The 18,453-nt window shown below is 42.5% G+C and overlaps 1 protein-coding gene across 1 annotated transcript in view; it reads left to right on the top strand.

Annotated features, from left to right (window-relative positions):
* The window catches only part of GRID2 (glutamate ionotropic receptor delta type subunit 2), a 1,091,344-nt gene that overhangs the window by 884,825 nt on the left and 188,066 nt on the right, over nt 1-18,453 (top strand). The window contains exon 11 of the mRNA XM_030564822.1: nt 1,024-1,336. Coding sequence (XP_030420682.1) covers nt 1,024-1,336 — 313 coding nt within the window. The remainder of the gene's footprint in view (nt 1-1,023; nt 1,337-18,453) is intronic.

Here is an 18,453-nt window from a genome sequence, read left to right as displayed (position 1 = left end):
CCAGTATTGATACTTTTTTCATTTCCTAGAAAGGACCTCATACAGCTTTAGTCACGGTAGAAGTTAATTACATCAAACCAGTAACAACTTTAAGTATGTTAAATGTTCCTTTCCATATGGAAAACAAAATCTAGAGTTTATAGTCTTTTTATTCAATATTTGAATTTCTTTTTAAAACAGTGTTAATGTTTCTGCTTGAAGAACCTCTTCTATTTTCACTGCATACATAATTGCATGTATGAAAAGTAAGTAAAATAGCACCTGCTGTAGTTGTGACTGTTGTCTCTAGGGACCTAATGTTTCAGAGACAAGCTGAGAATTGGGATGATAAGATCAAGGAATTTTATTAATCTCCTTCAGCTCTTAAATGGATTGTTTTAAATTACATAGATGTCTGTGAAAACAAGCCATTCTATGACACCTACAGGACAGGTAACCATATGGTACAGTAGCTCAGTTTTTAAGTGCTATAAAAACTCGAGTATTGAAGGAACCACATAGAGCATTGATTATTCTACAGTTAATATGCAGCCAAAAAAAAACAGGACAAATGAAATGTAATGACATGCAGTGGCCCTTTGTCATGATCCTTGGATCATCAGAATTCTAGGTATCATGTGGATTCTGTCAACAAACTAATGTCTTCTGAGTAGGAGTACTGTACACAAGGTCTACCTGTTGTCTCTATGACAATAATGTCCCCGATAAGCCATGCCAAGAAAAATGACCAGAAGCAGATTTCCTCCAGCTATTATTTGTATTTGAAATATTTTTCTTGATAATGCTGGAAAACTGATGTACCTGAGTCTAGCCAGCCAAGGTTTGATCAAAGAAATGTAAGATTCATGTGCAGCTATTCTGTTAATCTAATTAGGAGCATTTTCATATTTACTTACAGCATACTTAAGACATTGGCCTTGGCATCAGTTTTTTCATAAAAAGTTTAGGTGCTATAAAGCAAGTCAGAGCCAAGATTTTTTTTCCTGTTGCTCATGTTAATGAATTCTCTTCTCTCTTTCTTAGAGAGCTGACATAGGGATTTCTGCTTTAACCATTACCCCTGATCGGGAAAATGTGGTAGATTTCACAACCCGTTACATGGACTACTCAGTGGGTGTGCTACTTCGAAAAGCTGAGAAGACAGTGGACATGTTCGCCTGTTTGGCACCATTTGACCTCTCCCTGTGGGCCTGCATAGCTGGCACTGTGCTTCTGGTAGGACTACTGGTCTACCTTTTGAACTGGCTCAACCCACCACGCCTGCAGATGGGATCAATGACTTCTACAACGCTGTACAACTCCATGTGGTTCGTTTATGGATCCTTTGTGCAGCAAGGTAAGAAGCAAAATTTATCTTTAGCACAGAGGAAAGTATACATGCTATTCCAGCTATCATGGATTCTTATGACTCCTCTTATGACTACTGGGTGGCTTAGAAGCATCCGTGAGGTCTAAGCCTTTGACATGCAGAAGTCTTCTGTATGTGTGGTGAAAAGCTCAGAATCTCTACATGCCAGCCTGTTTTACTTTGTGTTTGTCTAATTCCATAAAAGGCAATGTCTGTCACCAGAACTCTCAGAGCAGAGTAATTCTAATCTTTTACTAGCAGGTTACTCATAAATACTGTTCATAATAAGTTCTGATGCCAAATCAGACAGAAAATCTTTGATGGTAGCTTTGGGTCTAAATTCAGAATCTTCACCTGTGCACTAGGGTCCTGATACTATGTCTACTGCTGACTCATCTCAATATTTCTGTGACTTTTTTAGTCTCACCAAGGTGTTTTTGATCTTATTGGATACTTTCTCCGTCTCCTATAGCATTCTGATTGACTAAGGTTACTCCTTAGTGTCATTTTTACTCTGTTTCTTCAAACCCGTGCCTCTTGGGCAGAAGTTTAGTCAGATGTCCCTGAAGGATCGCAGGCTGCTGACCCAGACTTAATAGATAAACTTTGTGCCTCTATGTCTTAATGTTCTGACATAGAAATTAGAGGTTAACACTACTACAAACCAGAATCAGAAAACCAAATCAAATACTGGCTCTGGAAAGGAACGTAGAAGATTCAGAAAACTAAAAATAGTTGGACAAGTGGAACAACGGCCTTTAGCATTTGTACGTGCAGTCTTTCATGGGACAGTACAGGCACAATAGATGCACATGTCTGCTAATCGATGGAGCATCTGCTGTATAAACAACTATCACTGTTGCAGTCTCAAAGCTCCCACATAGCTTGTGGACTTAAGCTTGAACCTGGATGAAATTCTATATATAAAGTGCCTTCCATTGACTTTGGTATTATGAAATGGAATATTTTAGAAATTGCATTATTCTCCCCTTTGGTAGTTGTCCAGATGGTCATGGCGCATGAGATACCCCATGATACAGAAAGAACCCAGTTTGACTTTCAGATCCCAGCTTGAGTTTGCAGAGTTGACAGTTAAGAAAAACAACTTCTGTTTACTGAACAAATCTGATAAGGACTCACTGAGACACAAGATCCCCTCTGCCACCTTAACCACTCAAGCTCAGCTCTTGACATGGGCAGTGAAGTTTTTCTCAAATAACATGCTGCCCACAGCACAGGCATCAATTGCACCTTTCAGATGGAACCCATTTTTCAATGGATGGTGTGTATCCATGGGATTATTCCTTGATATTGACCCTACCTCCTGTACCCCATCCCTAACATCCTTAATTCCCTGTGATCCCCTAAAGCTGCATATTAAACCTTTCAAAGAGGCAAAGTTTGTTTAATTATCCACTTCAAGTGCATGAATTATCTAAATGGTCCACTTTAGCCCTTCCACATAAGTCTCTGCTCCCCAATGTATTGACTTGTTTTAGGGTCATAGCTCTTTTTGAGGCCATGACCCTCTGTTTGGTGCAGATAAAGAAAAAATTCCCAGCCACTCTTGTGATCCATATTAAACCAATATAAAAGGGCAGGAAGGGGAAAGAATGAGCACTGGAAGGGAGCATGGAGGGTGGAGTGTGAGAGCCACAAATGAACGAGACAGAAACAAAATAGTCCAGATGACAGATGGGCAGAGTTGTTGGAAAGAGTGAAGAAAGGACATTTCCTCAGGAGATTCACAAGCACGACTTTTGCTGATAGGATGAGGAGCGTGAGGAGTTACTCCGTATGAATAAAAGCCACAGGAGGGACATGATGGCTGATAGCACAAAAACTAGTGTGGGAGGCATGCAGAGAAAGCCCACAAGCTTGGAAAGCCGAGAGAGGCTTTTACTTGAAAAGAGAGAGCTTACCCCACCATGTGGATTTTCAGCACACACTTCTCATAATCCTCTGTGAGAAGTGTGAATGTTCCTTTTGTTTCTGTTGCATGTATAGAGTCAAGGAAGACATGTCTCCTTCAAATAGCAGGTGGAAGGACACCCTTAATTTGGAAGAAGAGAAAAAGACATGAATTTAATAGGGTTGATAGAAGAATATATGATGTTTACAGATTGATTTAATCATGAAGACTCAGAGGACCTCAGGATTCTTGTGCAATAGCAAGAGGAGATTCATTTGTAATGTTGCCCTGTATTTCACATTCAATTTGTATGTAACAAAAACTGTATTAGCTGAAGTTCTATTATTTACCAACCCTAGTGAATACAGGAAATAATGAAGGTAATTTCCATTGACAGATTAACTGGCTATAGTGGTAGGTTTGCCTTCTGCAGTGACTCGTCATCCACTTTTCATGCATCAAGGAAGCTGCAGGATTTATTTGTTTTAGAATAGCAAATCTGTTGCTGTTAATTGTGATTGACACATCTTAACCAAGGTAGCATAGGACATTTAAATACTGTCATGTTCACTTAAGAAGTCCTTCGGCTGCTGATTTAAAACATGACAAGGTACTCATTTCTATTATCAAAGCATACAGACACAAATATTTATATGTCCTGCACTGAAAGAAACAAAGCTGCATGATCCTAACGCTGCTAGAGCTTTGCAAGCACTGTATTTTTTGCTTAGGCCAACCAAACATGTCCTGGCTTCTTTTTTTCATATTTTAAGTAAACTAAAGATACTTGAGCACAGAGGCTGATTCCAGGCTTAAGCACAGGTTTAAATGAAAAACAGGCCTTTAGAATAAAAATAGTTGTTATGTTTTAACAAACTGTGTACTCTATTTAGATTAGAATAGAAGGAACTACTTTCACCAGTTAATTCTAAACTAACTAAAACCTGTGCCGCTTATACAATAGCTATGGTCAGTTGTAATAATTTGTATTTTATTTTAAGTTTAGCTTGCTGATGTGCCTTTCAAATCCCATTTGTCAGTTTTAACCTTTGCACTTCCACAAGCTCAAAAACACGGGTGAAAATAAACATGTTATTACCCTACACTGGAATCAAATGGATAAGTCTGATGGTTTAACTGTGACTGTGAATTAATTTAATCTTTAGTGACAAAAATTTAGGTTTTTTAAGTGTTTCCTGAAAGGCAAACAGTGAAGCAAAATGTGCAACTCTGTTCACTTTTAATGACTTACACAAGTGTAACTGAAGGCATAATTTAGCATTCAGAACATTTTTTGCTGGTCATGATGCACGAGATAATACATGCAAAGAATCCTGTGGCACCTTATAGACTAACAGACGTTTTGGAGCATGAGCTTTCGTGGGTGAATACCCACTTCCTCAGATGCATGACATGCATCTGAGGAAGTGGGTATTCACCCACGAAAGCTCATGCTCCAAAACGTCTGTTAGTCTATAAGGTGCCACAGGATTCTTTGCTGCTTTTACAGATCCAGACTAACACGGCTACCCTCTGATACTTGAGATAATACATGACACAGAAAGAACCCAGTTTGACTTTCAGATCCCAGCTTGAATTTGCAGAGTTGTCAGTTAAGAAAAACAACTCTTGTTTACTGAGCAAATTTGACTGGACTCATTGAGACACAAGATCCCCTCTGTCACCTTATATCAGAGGGGTAGCCTTGTTAGTCTGGATCTGTAAAAGCAGCAAAGAATCCTGTGGCACCCTATAGACTAACAGACATTTTGGAGCATGAGCTTTCGTGGGTGAATACTCACTTCCTCAGATGCATGTAGTGGAAATTTTCAGGGGCAGGTAGATATATATGCAAGCAAGCTAGAGATAACGAGGTTAGTTCAGTCAGGGAGGATGAGGCCCTCTTCTAGCATTTGAGATGTGAAAACCAAGGGAGGAGAAACTGGTTTTGTAGTTGGCAAGCCATTCACAGTCTTTGTTTAACCCTGAGCTGATGGTGTCAAATTTGCAGATGAACTGAAGCTCAGCAAAAGCAGCAAAGAATCCTGTGGCACCTTATAGACTAACAGAGTTTTTGGAGCATGAGCTTTCGTGGGTTAATACCCACTTCGTCAGATGCATGTAGTGGAAATTTTCAGGGGCAGGTAGATATATATGCAAGCAAGTTAGAGATAAAGAGGTTAGTTCAATCAGGGAGGATGAGGCCCTGTTCTAGCAGTTGAGGTGTGAAAATCAAGGGAGGAGAAACTGGTTCTGTAGTTGGCAAGCCATTCACAGTCTTTGTTTAATCCTGAGCTCATGGTGTCAAATTTGCAGATGAACTGAAGCTCAGCAGTTTCTCTTTGAAGTCTGGTCCTGAAGCTTTTTTGCTGCAGGATGGCCACCTTAAGGTCTGCTATAGTGTGGCCAGAGAGGTTGAAGCTCAGCAGTTTCTCTTTGAAGTCTGTCACCTTAGCCACTCAAGCTCAGCTCTTAACTTTGGCCTTTAAGTTTTTCCCAAGTAATGTACTGCCCACAGCCCAGGCATGAACTGCACCTTTTGGATAGAACCTGTTTTTCAATAGATGGTGTGTATCCCACAATGCCATTTTTACAGTCTTTTTCCAGAGTAGAAATGTGATTTAACAGGAAGATCTAATTCCCTTGTGTGTGTTGTTCTAACACCTCCATCTTTTTGTGGGCTTGTCATAAACAGATCAGGGCTAATGAGGTTAAACAGCTTGTTAGTAGGCCTCTGGGCTTATGAAACATGTTATGCTGTGCCCTGTTTGTTGAAAGAAACCATAAGTGGAAAATAAATGGTTCCGGGAGTGAATGGACAATGCACCTATTCTACCAGGAATAGAGAGATGTGTAGTACAGTCCATCAATAGGCAGAACACTCCTACTATGTGGATTATGGGGCTGCTATATGGGTTTTATCTCTTGCTCATTTGTCCTGAACCCCTGACAGAAAGAGCCACAAAGATTAAACAAAAACAAAAAACAATATAAATTGAGTCAAAATCTTTCCAACTTATCTATGCATGAGAGGCTTCATTGGTGAGTTAGGGCTTGTCTACATCAGAAAGTTGCAGCGCTGGTGAGGGAGTTACAGCGCTGCAACTTTGAAGGTGTACACATCTGCAGGGCATCACCAGCGCTGCAACTCCCTGTTTGCAGCGCTGGCCGTACTCCCGTTTTGTCTCGGGTGTAGAGGATCCAGCGCTGGTGATCCAGCGCTGGTAATCCAATGTAGACACTTACCAGCGCTTTTCTTGACCTCCGTGGAAGGAGGAAGCCTCTGGTAATCAAGCTGGTCTCCTTCCCCGGCTTGCTCTCGCGTTCCCGGAACCCCGAGCAAGCAGGTCTCCTTCCCTGCGGTTTGCAGGGTGGTTCGGGGAACGCGAGAGCAAACCGCCGCGAAGCTGGTCTCCTTTCCCGGTTTGCTCTCTCGTTCCCCGAACCCCCGAGCAAGCAGGTCTCCTTCCCTGCGGTTTGCAGGGTGGTTCGGGGAACGCGAGAGCAAACCGCGGCGAAGCTGGTCTCCTTTCCCGGTTTGCTCTCTCGTTCCCGGAACCCCGAGCAAGCAGGTCTCCTTCCCTGCGGTTTGCAGGGGGGTTCGGGGAACGCGAGAGCAAACCGCGGCGAAGCTGGTCTCCTTTCCCGGTTTGCTCTCGCGTTCCCCGAACCCCCCTTGAAGCCGCCCAACAGCGCTGCAGTGTGGCCACATCTAACACCACTTGCAGCGCTGGTTGCTGTAAGTGTGGCCACTCTGCAGCGCTGGCCCTATACAGCTGTAATAATACAGCTGTAACAACCAGCGCTGCAAAATTTTAGATGTAGACATGGCCTTAGTTTGGTTTTAAACCTGAACCATTCACACAACACTGATGCAGACCATTTTTATGTTTCCAGTTATTGAACAGCAAATCCGCATCCAGTGTATTAAAATACCTTACCTTACCACTACATATATCCATTGTACTTGATCTCTAATAAAATTCATTACCTCCCCACAGTATAATGTGATGTGTCAAAGGGAGAAATAATTTCGTGCTCTTGGCCAACTAGTGGCATGGGTTGAGTTACACTAAAAATAAATGCTGATCAGTTCATAGCTTTGTGCAGTTCAGCCAGGCATGACCTTTTGTAACAACACCCTTCTCTCTGTAAGCACTTTATTACCTTTGGATTTGCCTTACACAGCATGGCCTGACTAAAAATAGAGGAAATGAATAGATTCAGATTGTAGAGAATTTCAAATTTACGGTGAACTATAGCTTCATGATTGTTGAATTTATTCTTTCTGACTTGCTCATATTCAAGGCAAACTACCATGTGGCAGAAGACTCACATAATCTATCACAAAACCTCATATGAATGGAAATATTTTAATGGGTTAATGTTTAATTCAGTAAAAACAGGCGGTTTTAGTTGCGGTTATGGGTTGTTTTGTGTGTGCGTTCACAATTTCCTCTGTAGCATTGGAAACCTACTTGCAGCACAATTCAGGAGTTACAAAGCTCAGGGGACATGACATAAAAGCAGGACCCTAACCCTGGCCTCTCTACTCCAGGACTCTCTGTCTCTGCCTTCTCTCCCCAAATGTTCTTTCTCTGTCTCCCCACTCCTCACATTTTCCCTTCCATGCTGGTATGCCCCCCTCTCTGGACTCCCATTGATGCCCCCTATTTCTGCTGCCTTCATCTTTGTTATCTCTTCTACCCCTATTTTTGCTGAGAGGTGCACTCGAAGTGCACAGCTCACCCTGTAGCCATGACATACGTGTTAAAAATATCCCATGAAGGTCTTAATGCTACTGCTTATAACAGTGTTGTGAAATAAATGATCTGGAAGCTTCACAGATTTGCCGTGTTTATGGCTTTTAGTTCCAGGGCCGCCCAGAGGATTCAGGAGGCCTGGGGCAAAGCAATTTCGGGGGCCCCTTCCATAAAAAAAATTGCAATACTATACAATACTATATTCTCGTGGGGGCCCCTGTGGGGCCCAGCACAAATTGACCCACTTGCTCCCCCCTCCCATGGGCGGCCCTGGGAAAAAGAAACCTTCTTCATCTCGGCACAAACCCAGTTTTGAGAAAACTTCTTTACAAGGTATCACTGGTTGTCTGCATCAACTAGTGCTAAAAGGCACTAAAGCTCATTAAAAGGGTGGCACAAATATTTTCTGTCAAAACTTTTTCTGGATTGAAAACTAGGGGTTTTTAAAAAGCAGAAAAAAATCACGGACAATGTCTGCTTTCCTTCAAAATTTGTTGTGGTTTTTTAATTGAAAAGCTGAAATTAGTCTGCCAAAACCTGAACATGGTTTGGGGTTTCAGAAGTGTGTGGCCAAATATTTGCTGCTTGCTGTGTTTGATTGTTTAAAGAAACGATAAAAAAATTCTGCTTAAAAAAAAAATTCCAAAACTTTTGAACCACCTCAGCTTGTAATCAAACACCTGAGCCCATCCACTCAGAGATTTTTCCAGGTTTCTGATACTCTGCTGGCTTCCTTGACTCATATCCGTCTCCATGACTTTGGGTTCATTTAGGTTAGAACATAAGAACAGCCATACTGGGTCAAACCAAAGGTCCATCCAGCCCAGTATCCTGTCTACCGACAATGATCAATGCCAAGTGTCCCAGAGAGAGTAAACCTAACAGGTAATGATCAAGTGATCTCTCCCCTGCCATCCATCTCTACCCTCTGACAAACACAGGCTAGGGGCATCATTCCTTACCCATCCTGGCTAACAGCCGTTGATGGACTTAACCACCATGCACTTATCTGTTTCCTAGAGACTGATTCCATGAAGTTTCTCACAAACTGGAGATGGTTACTGTGGGTTTGTCTTTAGTATAGCTTATGTACATACTTCATGAACTGAGCTTGTTCCAGAATCTGGGAGGAGCCTATGTTGTGAAAACTGAAATGCTCAAAATAGCACATTTATGTGAATGGACACAGGGTGCTAAAATTAAATTAACCCAGGGATTCTCAAACTGGGATCAGGACCCCTCAAGGGGTCACAAGGTTATTACTAGGGGTCGCGAGCAGTCAGCCTCCACCTCAAACCCCATTTTGCCTCCAGCATTTATTATAATGTTAAATATATAAAAAAGTGTTTTTAATTTATAAGGGGGGGGTCACATTCAGAGGTTTTCTATGTGAAAGGAGGCACCAGTATAAAAGTTTGAGAACCACTGAATTAACCCCTCTGGAGCCTCAGGGAATGCAGGGGAGAAGGGGGTCTCCCTTGGTAAGGTTGGTAAGGATATTGCTCTTCTCATGTGATCCCTCCCCCAGTGGCTAATTTTAAATGAAACTACCCTCCCCTGACATGAATCTCCTTATAGCACTGAAATTATATGTAGACTATAATTTGGCATTTGAGAAGTGAAAGGGATGGTAGCCCTAATGGAAAAGCTAACAGCTTGGCTCTTCTGCAAGCCTCAAACTGCTCAATGAGCTTTAGGGTAAGGAAGGCTGGGCCTCCCAAACAGCCTGGCCCTGCCCCCTATCCAACCCCCACCCACTTCCTTCTCCCCCACTGTCCGCCCCCCCTCAGAATCCCCAACGCATCCTGCTCCTTGTCCCCTCACTATCCCCCAGAGATCCCCCCCAACCACCACCCCAGGACCCCACCCCCGCTCCCTGTCCCCTGACTGCCCCAACCCCTATCCACCCCCCCGCTGAGTCCTGACAGACCCCCAGAATGCCCACAATCCAACCCCCTGTTCCCTGTCCCTTGACTGCCCCTCCAACCTCTGCCCCCTCCCTGTTCCCTGACTCCCCTCCCAACCTCTGCCCTCTCCCTGTGGCCTGACTGTCGCTGGGACTTCCTGCCCCTTAGCCAACACCCCTGGCCCCAGTCCCTTACCCCGGGCTCCCTCCTCACTCGGAGCCTCAGCACATCCAGGAGCTTCCCTCGACAGCTACGGCGTGGCTCCGACGGGGCCTGAGCTCCTCCCCATTCAGAGCTACGTGGTAAGGGGAGGAGCCGCTCGGCCCAGAGCTCACAGCCCTGCCCCTTACCACGCAGCTCTGTGCGGGGAGGAGCTCAGGGGCCCAGTGGGAGCTACGGTGCACCGCTGTCCGGGGACGCTCCTGGATGGGCTGAGGCTCCGGGAGAGGGGCGGAGATGGGGTCGGGTCGGGAGCCTCAGCCATTCTCTTAGGGGCCCCTAAGGAGCCCGGGGCCTGGGGCAAATTGCCCCACTTGTCCCCCCCTCTGGGCGGCCCTGTTTAGTTCTGATTAGGTTAGAACTCTAGCCACAATTGGAGCTTTCTGACTTGCTGTCAGGGATTTCAGTAATGATCAATTATGTTCCTAATGCCCTCTAAATGAGCAAATCTTACTGTTTTCCCTATTTAAATTCCATTGTATAAGATCAATAAGACTCCAAGCACTGGCACTTCTAGGCGATTATAGCACTTCTTGGAGGGTTAAAGCCACAAAGCCTTCAGTCATGTCTTTTTTATTAATGTTCAAGGTGTGCTTATAATCTTCTACAAATGCACTGCCTGAAGTGTACTGTTGCTTAATAATTTACTCTGTCATACTTATCTTCCTTCTGGCATATCCCTAGTAGCAGGAAACCATTACCTGTGATGTTCTTTTCTATTGATATTTTCTCTTAATTAAGTGTACACCAATATCTATCGATTCAACATTTAGAGCAAAACTCTGTCAGTAAAACTGTTTTGAACAAAAGTAGCACTATTAAAATGCTATGTGGTGTTAATTATTATTGTTATGGCTGTTCAAATTTGTGCCAGGTCCTCAGCATAGAGGCTGTAGGCTAAGAGCATAAGAGGAATAAACTTATTGGCACCGAAGCGGTGCAGTCAAAATACTCACAAAATAAAAGTCTCACGTCATATTGTCACCTAAACCAATCTCCCTTCTTTCCTGATGCCTTTGAAGGTGAAACTAAGATATGCTGGATATTGTCATCAAGCTACTCTATCTCCTGGACACATTACCTACAAACAAATCCATGTCATTATCTCAGTTGTCTTCATTCCACTAACAGTTAATCTGTTTGTTTATTTTTCTGTTGTTAAACCTATACATATGTCCATGTATGTGTGTGTACATGCAGTAGAACTGTCACTTTAAAAGTGTCATTATAACCTCATGATTCTGTCACCCAGTGTTTTTCCATATGCCCCTCAGTGTGGTCCAGACTTGTTAACCACTTTATAAATTATAGGCAAAATTTCAAATAAATTGGTGGCTATGTTGCATTTATCAAACACGTACAGAATGTTTGATACATTTATGCATTTGCAAATATTTCACAAGTACATGTTGTCACTCTGCTTGAAAATCTAGTCCTAGGTCATATTCAGAGTGTTTACAGTATGTTCAGAGTTATGTGTGTTAGTCATTTAAAAATCACTAGCATTAAAATGCTAGTGGATTTGCTTGAAGTTACCCCCATATTGAAGGTAAGTGCCACGCAGTCCTGGCAGGTGCGTGAACTAATGGGTTACTACCTAGCTTTTCAAGTGATGGCACTATATTAATGGGACAGTATATTTAGATACAGTGCATATGACATACTTGTTGCGAGGAGATAAAGGATAAATGAATTTATGAAAGCCCAGAGAACATCCTCCTTCCCCAGGGACTGGCTCCCATCCAGATGAACTGACTGTGAGAAGATGATGTCTCCCTAGGTATAGTACAAATGACGATTGGGGTCTAGTGAGGCAAAGGAGAAAGTATAATTGAATGCCTGGGAATCCATCTGTAAGAGAAAGGAAATCTATCTCCCTCCCCTCCCCACAAAAAGAAAATTCTAAGTTAATTTTTTTTACAGAGCAGTTTTTAAATTTCAAGAATTTTTCATAAACCTGTATAACATATATGACTTACAGGATGGGTACACTTGAATCAGAACAAGTAATTAACTTTCACTTTATTTTCCAGATTGCACAGCATATACAGTACATATCTAATTGATGAAACAAAAAGGAATAACTTGGCCAAGAAACAGAGATTTTCTTCCACGAAAAAGCAATCTAACTGACACATACACCTGGGAAAACTTAGAAGATGTTCAGTAATTGCAGAGGTTAAACTTGCAGACTGGCCTTAGTCACTTGTTCTGCTGTTAGTTTCCTGAACTGCAATTTACACTGTAAACGTGGGAATTTCAGGGTTTAGAAGGCTTTTTTTGTTAGCTTTTCAATCTGTCTTCTACATCCACAGTTATTAAACATCCTGGCCTTCTGTTTGGATGGCAGAAATCTTATCCACAAATTGATCCAACCTTTTCACTAGAGGATACGGTAGGTGCCAGATGAACATGAGTTTAGATGGGAACTCTTGGTAGATTTCCATTCCTTTCAGCTATGCAGGGAGTCCCTCCTCCGTGGCAGTAGCACCACACTGGTAACCACCCACGTCGCTTTTGTTCATAACACCAGCTGGTATTTTGGTACCAGGAAAGATTGCCTGAAGAGTATAAAAACAGGAAAGGCTCAGATGTTTTTCAAGCTGCCAACAACATATTATCCCTTCGTCAGCTGCTGAGTTTTATTCTCAGACCCTCTTCCAATATTAAAATACATATAACAGGAGCAAGCCAAAAATCACTTTACAGAGGAAGCAGATCAAGACGCAGGATGAGGCTTTTGAACATGCTGGCCAGCCTGTTGCTGATTGCTGAGCCTGGGGTTCCTTGCCCCATAGAACTCTGAGAGGCGTTTTCTGTCTGTCTCCCAGTTTGAGTTAAGTAGGATTATCTTCACTACAGCAAGATCTCAGCATAGCAGTTGGCAGCAGCTAAATTTAAATTCTTTGGGGATGGAAAGGAAGAAATCACAGATTTGGGCTTCATTCTTTAAGTGCTTTTAAAGTTATTAAAGTGGTGTTGAACTAATAAGTAATGAAACCTGCCTGTAAATCACCAAATGAGATGAATGTATATGTGTTGGTCTTAACCAAGGTTTTCCGTCTCTGTCAGCTGTGTAGGGCAAAGGTAACAGGGAAGATGGCAGATAGGAAAGCTTCTAGACCCAGACTGCTAATGAACAATGATAACAGATCCATGTAGTTGAGTGGGATCATCAGGTTTTCGTGCCTGGAAATAGCAGCTAGCAGAATTCTTTAAGTATAAACATATGTTTAATTTATTGCAACAGCCCTCCACTTCTCTGCAGAAGTAAACATCCATTGGACAGTTAAATCAGCTTTAAGGCTGATTTGCACTTCTGAAGAATCTGACCTACTGATTTCAACAGAGTAATTGCTCATTCACACCAAGAATCGGGCTATTTAAATATGTGGCCTAATAGTAGTGTATTAAATAAATAAACTGCATTACAGTAATATTCAAGTCTACTCTAAATCCTTAAAAAGCTAAAAGCTTTCTCTGTGTGCTGTGAAAAATCACTGCATTACTTTAGGACATCTAGGTTTTGATGAGCTTTTCAATAACATTATCGGACACATTTAAGATGGAATTTCAGTCTAAACTTCAACATTTACTTACTGTTGTAACTTAATAACAACTCCCAAATTAGTCAGGGGTGAACTCCACAAGATTAGGAGTTGAATTCAGACAAGCACTCCAAACTTTGGAGTCTTATTAGAGTTCTTGAATCTGCAAGATTGAGCTATTGTATATGAGGTATTTATGGTGCCCCCACCACCATAGTATTAAGGAGTCAGTGTCTGGTGCTGGAAATTGGGAAATAATCCCAAGGACAAGTGTCTCTTAAGGTTTCTAGTGTTTCTTAGTAGGTTGGGAATAGCAAAAGTAACTGTTCTTTTTGAATTTCATCATTTCATGTTCCATTCCCACCCAAAATTTGGAAGGACAGAGATGAATGCAAATGAAAAAGTAATGAGGAGCAAAGATAAATGATCTCACAATGTTCAGAAAAGCTTTGGTCAGTATTAGAAAAGAGTGAAGTTTTGTTGGAAAAAGCAGATTTGTTTGGTTTTTTTCCCCTCCATCAGTTTGTTCATTCTTGCCCTTCCTAATATTGTTATTGGATTGTCGTTTAGTTTCCCTGGTGTTCTATTAGCTCAGTTTTGGCCAAAGGGGAGTCTTCCCTCCTAACAGCAGAGTGTTCATAATGCCCTCCCCCTCTGGGTAGGCACAGAGATCCAGTAGTGCTTTAATATCTCATTAATGATATTAAATTGAGCAACGTTAAATATATGTACATATGACCCGTTTTCAGTTAACTCACAGTTCCTGTTACTATTCCTGAAGAGAGTACATATAATATCCTGGAACACCCTGTTGACAAGGTACCGCTGTCTCGGTTGTATACGATTAGGCTTCTTGCTCTGTTATGTATTTGTGCAGTAGAGAATAATTATGGTTGGATTTTCAAAGGTGTTGAGCATTTGCAGCTCCCATTAACTTTGTGGGTTTGTGGGTACTCAGCACTTCTGGAAATCTGGCCATGTGTGAGTTCTTGCAGCACTGGATGCCATAGTCTATAAAATAATAACTGACAAATGCATATCTCATGGATTTACAGTAGTTACAGCAGTGTGTTTACATGTGCATACGGTGGGTACAGTGCAAATTAATGGGCTTGATTTTGATCTAATTCTGGTCAGAATTGGATCCACTGTGTGGGGACACTAGCACATATACAGAAATTCTCCAGGTATCAGATAGAGACTATACCTCAGAACTGGTGTTTGTACATCTCCAGACATAGGGTCACATAGTGGAGTTTTGAAAGTGAAATTATTGCACTGAGATGTGTAAAAGTAGTGAACAACAGTAGGATTATATGCTCAGACACACTTTTTTGTTTTTTGTGTTGTTTTTTTTTTAAAAAACACTATTGACCAAATTGCAGAGTAATATTGCAGAATTATTTATGATTATATAATTCAATTAGATGGTGTTTGGTAATCCAATAATTTAATTTAAAAAGTGTATTACTGGGATATTTAAGAATGGACTTCATCAACTTTAACCCTAGGCTAATACAGTACTTTTTGTTGAAATGTAAACAAGGGATGGGCCTCAAGATTCATTTTAGAGAGACTGGACCACAGCAAAATTTGAATTAGAGTTCGGAGTCCAAACGCTTCAGAACTTGAGGGTGTTTTGATTATAACAATCATTCTCAACAAGGGGTACATGTACCCTTGGGAGTTCGCAGACGTCTTCCAAGGGGCTCCATCAACTCATCTAGATATTTGCCTAGTTTTACAACAGACAATATAAAAGCACTAACAAAGTCAGTACAAACTAAAATTTTATACAAACAATTACTTGTTTGTGCTGTTCTATATACTATACACTGAAAGGTAAGTACAATATTTATATTCCATTCCATTTATTTTAACTTGATATGGTAAAAATGAGAAAGTGAGCAATCTTTCAGTAGTAGTGTGCTGTGACACTTTTTTTGTATTTTTATGTCTGATTTTATAAGCAAATAGTTTTAAAGTGAGGTGAAACTTGGGGATATACAAAACAAATCAAGCTCCTGAAAGGGTTACAGTCGTCTGGAAAGGTTGAGAGCCACTGGTTTATAATATACATTGTGTGATCAGGACCGGTGCTAGGGGTTTGAGCGCCCTAGGCGGACAGCAATTTCGCCGCCCCACACGCTGGTCCCGCGGCTCCGGTGGGGCTGCCGCAGTGGTGCCTGCGGAGGGTCCGGTGCTCTGTGGCTCAGGTGGAGCCTCTGCGGCTCTGGTGGAGCTGCCACAGTCATGCCTGCAGGCAGTCCACCGGAGCCGCGCGAGGAGCCAACCGTCTGCCCACAGGCATGACTGCGGCAGCTTCACCGGAGCCGCGGACCAACGGACCCTCCGCAGGCACCACTGCAGCAGCTCCACCAGAGCTGCCTGCTGCCCCCTCCGGCAAAATACCGCCCACCAATTATTCTGGCGCCCTAGACGATTGCCTAGGCTGCCTAAATGGTAGCGCCGGCCCTGTGTGTGATAGACCCAGGCCAGCTGGGAACAGCAGAATAGTAGAAGAGAGATATACTGGCCACTGGATAAGCAGTTTTCTGTTTCCTGAGTGACCAGAGCAGGGGCTGCTCCAGGCTAATGAGAACACCTGACTACAGTTAACCTGCTAAGAGTCAGGTGAAGCTGTTAAGCACCTGACTCTAATTAAGGCCCCTCTGATGCTATAAAAGGGCTCACTCCAGTCAGGCCAAAGGGATCCAGAGGAGAGGAAGTGCATGCGAGGAACTGGGAGGAAGAGACACAGGAAGCTGGGAGTGAGTAGGCATACTGCTGGAGGACTGAGAAGTACAAGCATTATCAGACATCAGGAGGAAGGTCCGGTGGTGAGGACAAAGAAGGTGTTGGGAGGAGGCCATGGAGAAGTAGCCCAGGGAGTTGTAGCTGTTGCGCAACTGTACCAGGAGGTACTCTAGACAGGGCCGGTGCAACCATTTAGGTGGACTAAGCGGTTGCTTAGGGCGCCAAGATTTGGGGGTGCCAAAAAGCAGCACCCCAAAAAAAAATTTTAAGTGGTTGAGCAGCCCACTATTGCTGGGATGGAGAGGGAGTCTGAGCTGCCAGCGGCAGCGACAGCCGGCAGCCCAGGGGCTCCCCGGGTCAGTGCGCTGCCGCAGCAGCTGGCAGCCCAGGGGGTCCCCTGGGTCAGTGCGCTGCTGCGGCAGCCAGCAGCCCAGGGGAAGTTTCGCCTAGGGCATGGAACTTCCTTGCACTGGCCCTGACTCTAGACAGCTTCAGTCCACAGAGCCCTGGGCTGGAACCCGGAGTGGAGGGCGGGCTCGGGTTCCCCCCAAACCTCCCAACTTCTGATCAAACACAGGAGGAATTGACCTGTACTGTGGCTTCTACCAGAGGGGCAGGTCTCTGGTCTGTTTCCCAACCCACAGGGTGAACCTGTGAGGCAAGCAAATTCGCCAATACGCGCAGGACCCACCAAGGTAGAGGAGGAACTTTATCACAATTGTTATCATTATAAATTTTCAGCAAAAAATACATTTTGAAATATGTGTCTAAATGCATATCTCAGCACCTAGAAACAAGTGGCCTGGTTTCCACAGATGCTGAACACTCACCATTGCCATTAACTTAAAGGAGACTTACCTACATTTGAATACAAGTAACTAACGTTAGGCACCTAAACCTGAAAACTTTATGTACAATCATTTCTCTTTTTTGACAGCAGAGGAGAATGTTGAAAATCACTTTTATGATCCATTTTCTAACAACTTTCAAACTACACTTTTAGGAGCACAGTAAGCTCTATCTATCTTGCTAAGTGTCTGAAATAACAGCACTAATCGCTTCTGTGTCTAGGCACTAAATTATTACACATTATTTGTAATATACTTTTTCATCTATAATGCACTGCATTTTTCATTAGAAAACTTAGCAGATTTTGCAAACTCTGTAGAAGGATGGAGTTCAGTTGTTGCAAAAGCTACTGGTGCCCTATGTGAGTCACTGCCTTTGAGACTCTGGGTTTGTGTATAGCTTCTGCAAGATCCAGAGATTCATTCTTATAGCACTTGGGCTGTAGACCACTAATGTGGGATAGTAGAAACCCAAATCCAGAAAATCTGTGTGTCAGAAACATCACTGATGTTATGATGTTACTCATTTGCTATGTGATGCACTTTCCATTTCATTCTTTACCTCTCTATCGCAGTGTCAGGGAGCTGGGTGAGAAAACAAGATTTATCACTGAAAAGGGAATTAATAAATGTACTATAACTAATATAGTATGCTAATATAATCTTAATCAGGTAATTATTAAAGGACTGCTTGGCCTTTAAGGATATTGATTTAATGGGAATTAATTTAATGTTTGAACACAGTTTGTGTAACATTATCATTGGTAGTGATGCAGAAAATTGGAATGTCAGCTCAGCTGAAAAGAGGTTAGCTTTTCCATTATCACACTGGATCCCGGTGCCTATGGAATGCAGTTAATAGACCTCTATTTTATTTCAATATATATTTAAATGTTTTGGCTTTATCTAAAAGTCACTGAGTAGAAACAGTGGGTGACAGTATTTATCACTGTGGTGTTTAATCAGGGGCTAGAGTTCCTGTCTAACTGAGGCTTATGAAAGTTCATTGGATTTTGTATTTGACTTGCCAGTCCTCCTTCCTTTCCTTTCTCCCTAGAGACATACACATACTCTTCCTTTCTATTTTCTGCCTTTCTAGCCTCCATGCTGCTCATCCAGTGTAGGATAAAGCAACAAAAATACTTAATAGG

This window comes from Gopherus evgoodei, chromosome 5, assembly GCF_007399415.2.
Source record: "Gopherus evgoodei ecotype Sinaloan lineage chromosome 5, rGopEvg1_v1.p, whole genome shotgun sequence".
Taxonomy (NCBI): Eukaryota; Metazoa; Chordata; order Testudines; family Testudinidae; genus Gopherus; species Gopherus evgoodei.
This window is presented reverse-complemented; position numbering and strand designations above follow the sequence as displayed.